Source organism: Arachis ipaensis, chromosome B01 (genome assembly GCF_000816755.2).
Source record: "Arachis ipaensis cultivar K30076 chromosome B01, Araip1.1, whole genome shotgun sequence".
NCBI classification, from domain to species: domain Eukaryota; kingdom Viridiplantae; phylum Streptophyta; class Magnoliopsida; order Fabales; family Fabaceae; genus Arachis; species Arachis ipaensis.
This window is the reverse complement of record NC_029785.2, coordinates 25,898,134-25,903,518: the sequence shown is the minus strand read 5'-3', so window position 1 is coordinate 25,903,518 and position 5,385 is coordinate 25,898,134. Positions and strand designations below refer to the sequence as shown.

At 35.4% G+C, this 5,385-nt stretch overlaps 1 protein-coding gene across 1 annotated transcript; it reads right to left on the bottom strand.

Moving 5' to 3' along the window:
• On the bottom strand, nucleotides 4,712-5,385 carry LOC110265603. The gene is made up of 2 exons (XM_021108645.1): nucleotides 5,345-5,385; nucleotides 4,712-5,272 (listed from the first exon to the last, which is right to left on the bottom strand). Exon 2 carries the CDS (start codon nucleotides 5,252-5,254, stop codon nucleotides 4,712-4,714), a length of 543 nt encoding a protein of 180 aa, XP_020964304.1. The 5' UTR covers nucleotides 5,255-5,272; nucleotides 5,345-5,385.

The following is a 5,385-nucleotide window of genomic DNA, read 5'->3' as shown; positions in this document are numbered from 1 at the left end:
CAAATTGAAAATTTGATTTGACTCATAAGAAACAACTTGATTTAAAAAATTTTTTGAAAAAGTCAACTCAAATTTTCGAATTTGATGAGAGAAAAAGGGAAAGATATTTTTATTTTTTTTAATTTTTGACATTTTTATGAAAACATGAAAATTATGCAATGCATGAAATTTTTAGATCAAAACAATGAATGCATGCAAGAATGCTATGAATGTCAAGATGAACACCAAGAACACTATGAAGATCATGATGAACATCAAGAATATATTTTTGAAAAATTTTTAATGCAAAGAAAACATGCAAGACACCAAACTTAGAATTCTTTAATGCTTAGACACTAAGAATTCAAGAATGCATATGAAAAACATTATACAACACAAAACAAAAAATCATCAAGATCAAACAAGAAGACTTACCAAGAACAACTTGAAGATCATAAAGAACACTATGAATGCATGAAATTTTCGAAAAATGCAAGATGCATATGCAAGTGACACCAAACTTATGAGATGACTCAAGACTCAAACAAGAAACACAAAAAATATTTTTGATTTTTATGATTTTCTAATTTTTTTTGGATTTTTTCGAAACTTATATGAAAAAGAAAAAATAAGGATTCCAAAATTTTTAACATGAATTCCAAGAATCTTGCATTCTTAGTCTAAAGCTTCAGTCCAGGAATTAGACATGGCTCACTAGCCAGCCAAGCTTTTAATGAAAGCTCCGGTCCAAAACACTAGACATGGCTAATGGCCAGCCAAGCTTCAGCATGTAATTCAAACATGACACGCCTGACATACTCATTCCCAAAGGAATTAGACATGGCTTTACAGCCAGCCAGGCTTCAACATGCTTCATGAAACACTAGAATTCATTCTTAAAAATTTAAAAAAAAAAAATTTTTTTGAAAACATTTTTATTTTTTTTCGAAAATATGTGAGAAAATTTTAGAAATATTTTTGAAAAATTTTTGAAAATAAAATAAAAACAAAATTACCTAATCTGAGCAACAAGATGAACCGTTAGTTGTCCAAACTCGAACAATCCCCGGCAACGGCGCCAAAAACTTGGTACGCAGAATTGTGATTACACTTTAATTATGTAAAATTCATCGCTCTTTCTTTCCCTGGTAATGGCGCCAAAAACATGATGCCAAGACCATGGTTCACAACTCCGTGTAACTAACCAGCAAGTGCACTGGGTCGTTCAAGTAATATCTTACGTGAGTAAGGGTCGAATCCCACGGAGATTGTTAGTATGAAGCAAGCTATGGTCACCTTGCAAATCTCAGTTAGGCAGATATAAATTGATAATGGTGTTTTCGAATAATAAATAATAGAATAGGGATAGAGGTACTTATGTAAATTATTGGTGAGAATTTCAGATAAGCGAATGGAGATGCTTCTCGTTCCTCTGAACCTCTGCTTTTCCTGCTATCTTCATCCAGTCAGTCTTACTCCTTTCCATGGCTGGCTTTATGTGATACATCACCATTGTCAACGGCTAATTTCGGTCATCTCTCGGGAAAATGATCCAATGCCCTGTCACGGCACGGCTAATCGTCTGGAGGCATCACCCTTGTCAATGGCTTCATCTTATCCTCTCAGTGAAAACGATCAACGCACCCTGTCACGGCACGGCTATTCATCTGTCGGTTCTCGATCATGCTGGAATAGGATTTACTATCCTTTTGCGTCTGTCACTAACGCCCCGCAATCGCGAGTTTGGAGCTCGTCACAGTCATTCATTCATTGAATCCTACTCGGAATACCACAGACAAGGTTTAGACCTTCCGAATTCTCTTGAATGCCGCCATCATTCTAGCTTACGCCACGAAGATTCTGGTTAGGAGATCTAAGAGATACTCATTCAATCTAATGTAGAACGGAAGTGGTTGTCAGGCACGCGTTCATAGGGAATAATGATGATTGTCACGTTCATCACATTTAGATTGAAGTATGAATGAATATCTTAGAAGCGAAATAAGAAGAATTGAATAGAAAACAGTAGTACTTTGCATTAATCTTTGAGGAACAGCAGAGCTCCACACCTTAATCTATGGAGTGTAGAAACTCTACCGTTAAAAATACATAAGTGAAAGGTCCAGGCATGGCGGAGATGGCGAGCCCCCTAAAACGTGATCACAGGATCAAAATACAATCCGGGATGGTCAAAAAGACTAGTAAAAGGTCCTATTTATAATAAACTAGCTACTAGGGTTTACAGGAGTAAGTAATTGATGCATAAATCCACTTCCGGGGCCCACTTGGTGTGTGCTTGGGCTGAGCTTGAGTTTTGCACGTGTAGAGGCCATTTGTGGAGTTGAACGCCAGGTTTTGATCCATTTCTGGCGTTCAACTCTGGTTTTGGATCCTTTTCTGGCGCTGGACGCCAGATTTGGGTAGAAAGCTGGCGTTGAATGCCAGTTTACATCATCTATTCTTAGCCAAAGTATGAACTATTATATATTGATGGAAAGCTCTGGATGTCTACTTTCCAACGCAATTGGAAGCGCGCCATTTTGAGTTCTGTAGCTCCAGAAAATCCATTTTGAGTGCAGGGAGGTCAGAATCCAACAGCATCAGCAGTCCTTCTTCAACCTCTGAATCTGATTTCTGCTCAAGTCCCTCAATTTCAGCCAGAAAATACCTGAAATCACAGAAAAACACACAAACTCATAGTAAAGTCCAGAAATGTGAATTTAACATAAAAACTAATGAAAACATCCCTAAAAGTAACTAGATCCTACTAAAAACATACTAAAAACAATGCCAAAAAGCGTATAAATTATCCGCTCATCAATGCTCATATGCTAAATGATGAGAAAAAGACTAGTTCTGGAGTTTTAAGATATTGGTATATACCCACAGTCTTTTGGTAAGCCACGTGTAACTTATAATAAATTTCTTTAATCAATATTTCAATAATCCTTAATATTTGTCACACTTGCTTGTATAAGGTAATATAAGTGCTTTAAATGCTTATATTATATAAATAAATTGAAATCTTTCGCACCAAAAGAAATATATAATTTTCATCCTCACTGGGTGCAATATTTATATGTAACATTAGTTTGGCAATTTAACATTAACAAAATTATATTCTTCGTATTGTATAGCAAATGGTATTGTCGGGAACTATCCCAAGTAGTCAAGCTCGAGAGGATTATAAAGATGTATTCATAGGCAAAGTTGAAGTCCTTAGAAAGGTAAAATTATATGATACAATTTCATCTCTACCAAATAAATATGTGTTCCTCTATTTGTTATGCATGTTTAATAAATAAAATAATTATCTTTGGTTTGACAACTTTTTACATCAAGATGTAAAGTATTGAATCTTGTGATAACAAGTTTATTTTGGATAATAATATGAGACTTCATATTGAAGTCACTCCCGTGATAGAAGTTTTTATACTCTTCATAAAGAAATTTATATTTTTTAACTATCACAAATAAAAAACAATTAATTCTTGTATATATATGCAGATTTTTGTGTCTGTTAATGAAGATAATCTTCATTGGTATCTTGTTATCTTCAAAATGAATCAGTGTCAAGTAATTTTTTTAGATTCCAACCCAGATCCTAAGAAGAAAGCACATAAAATATTCAACATTAAGCAACTGGTATATCATTTCTATATTCAAACATTTATAGCATCAATTTTACATCTTTATTTATATTATTTTTACCATTTATCAAAACACTAATTCAAACTTAACCACTTATTAGGCCTTGTACCTTGAAGGGATGCTTCAACATGACACTTTCTATTATTGAGAGTACGATTAGGCCTAAGGTGTCTGAGTTTCCCATTTTGAAAGCTCTCGGAATAGGAAGACAAAGAAAGGACTCGTAATTTTCTAGATCTTTATTTAGTTTGTCAAGCAATCTTTTTTCTTTTGTCACATTGTTTGACTAGTACTTTTTTTCCATATAAAATATAACATAGCTTTGATTGTGGTATTTGGGTAGCTACTTAGATGAAGAACTGCATTTGGATTAATGATTATAACATTTATGTAAGTTATATTACATGATAAATTTCTAATTGTTTAATTCCTAATTACATAAGTGTGACTTACTACTGATTTTATCATTTGCAGGTTGATGACGCAACTAGGATGCGCATTACTATGGATTTGATCATAAAGTCATACAATTTGAAAAAAAAATACCATTTTCAAGGCTGCTAAGAAGAACTACAAAAAATTTGAGAAAAAGAACAAGAATTTAACTAAAAAATAAGAGTATGTGTTACTTCTTAATGCATCAGTTGAAAAATCTCAACATAAATTATGTTAATTATAAATGATATAAATAAGTCATTTTGGTGCTAGTACTTTATAATGCGACTTTGTTGTGGTAGATATCTATTGTTATAGAATCTTTCTATATAAATTAAAATCTATAACAATCCTATATATTTATATTTTGAAATATTGAATTTTCTTGATTTTAAAATTTGATACTTTAATTTTTATAAATAGAGAAAATTATTTATAGTATCTTATATTTTAAATTAAAATACTTGATTGAGAATTAATTAACAAATTGATAATTAATTAATATTTTTAAAGTAATTTTGAGGGATTAATATTTCAAAATAAATACAATATAACCAAAATTGATTTAGAAATTACCAATCCTTTTTAACCCAAAATCCCAATTACATACATAAACCCTAACCCTAACTAAACAAAGCCCTAATTTCTATCCTATCTTTCCTAATACTACCAGCCACCAGCCCTCAGCAGCTTCAGTAAACCAAAGAAAGAAAGAAAGAAATGAGGAAACGGGAAGAAAGGGAAGGGAATGCTTGCGAAGAGAAGGAGAGGATAAGAGAGAGAGGACGGTGTTGGCGGGTATCACTGCCGCCGCGTCATCGTGTGTCGCCGTTGGAGGAGGAGAAGCGTGAACCAGAGCCATGGAAGGGAGAAGCAGAGCGTGCGCAAGGGAGGAGAAGCCGCCACTGCCCTCGCGCTCGTCGTCATCTTCGTGGGGCCCATGTCGCCGCCGTTGCCCTCTCCGTGAAGCCCGTCTCCACCGTTGTTGTGTCCACGCCGTCGCCGCCATTAGAGCCGGAGAGGATCCCGTGAAGAGTGAGAGAGAGACTGACTTGAGATTGATGCGCGTGAGAGGAGGCGAAGCCGTCGCTGTCACCGTCGCGTGTGGAATCGCTGCCGTGCCCAGCCATTGTCGCCGCTGCTGGAGGTGGGTGGCCGAGCCTCTGCCGCTGGAGAACACCGCTGTCATCGTCAGGGAACACTGTTGATAAGGGTTTTAATTTCGGTTTCTGTTCTTTTAGATTCTGGGAAGATTTTTGACGCTGCATGGTTGTTATGGTTGATCCACTGGAGCTTCTGGTCCCTATCGGAACTGTTACC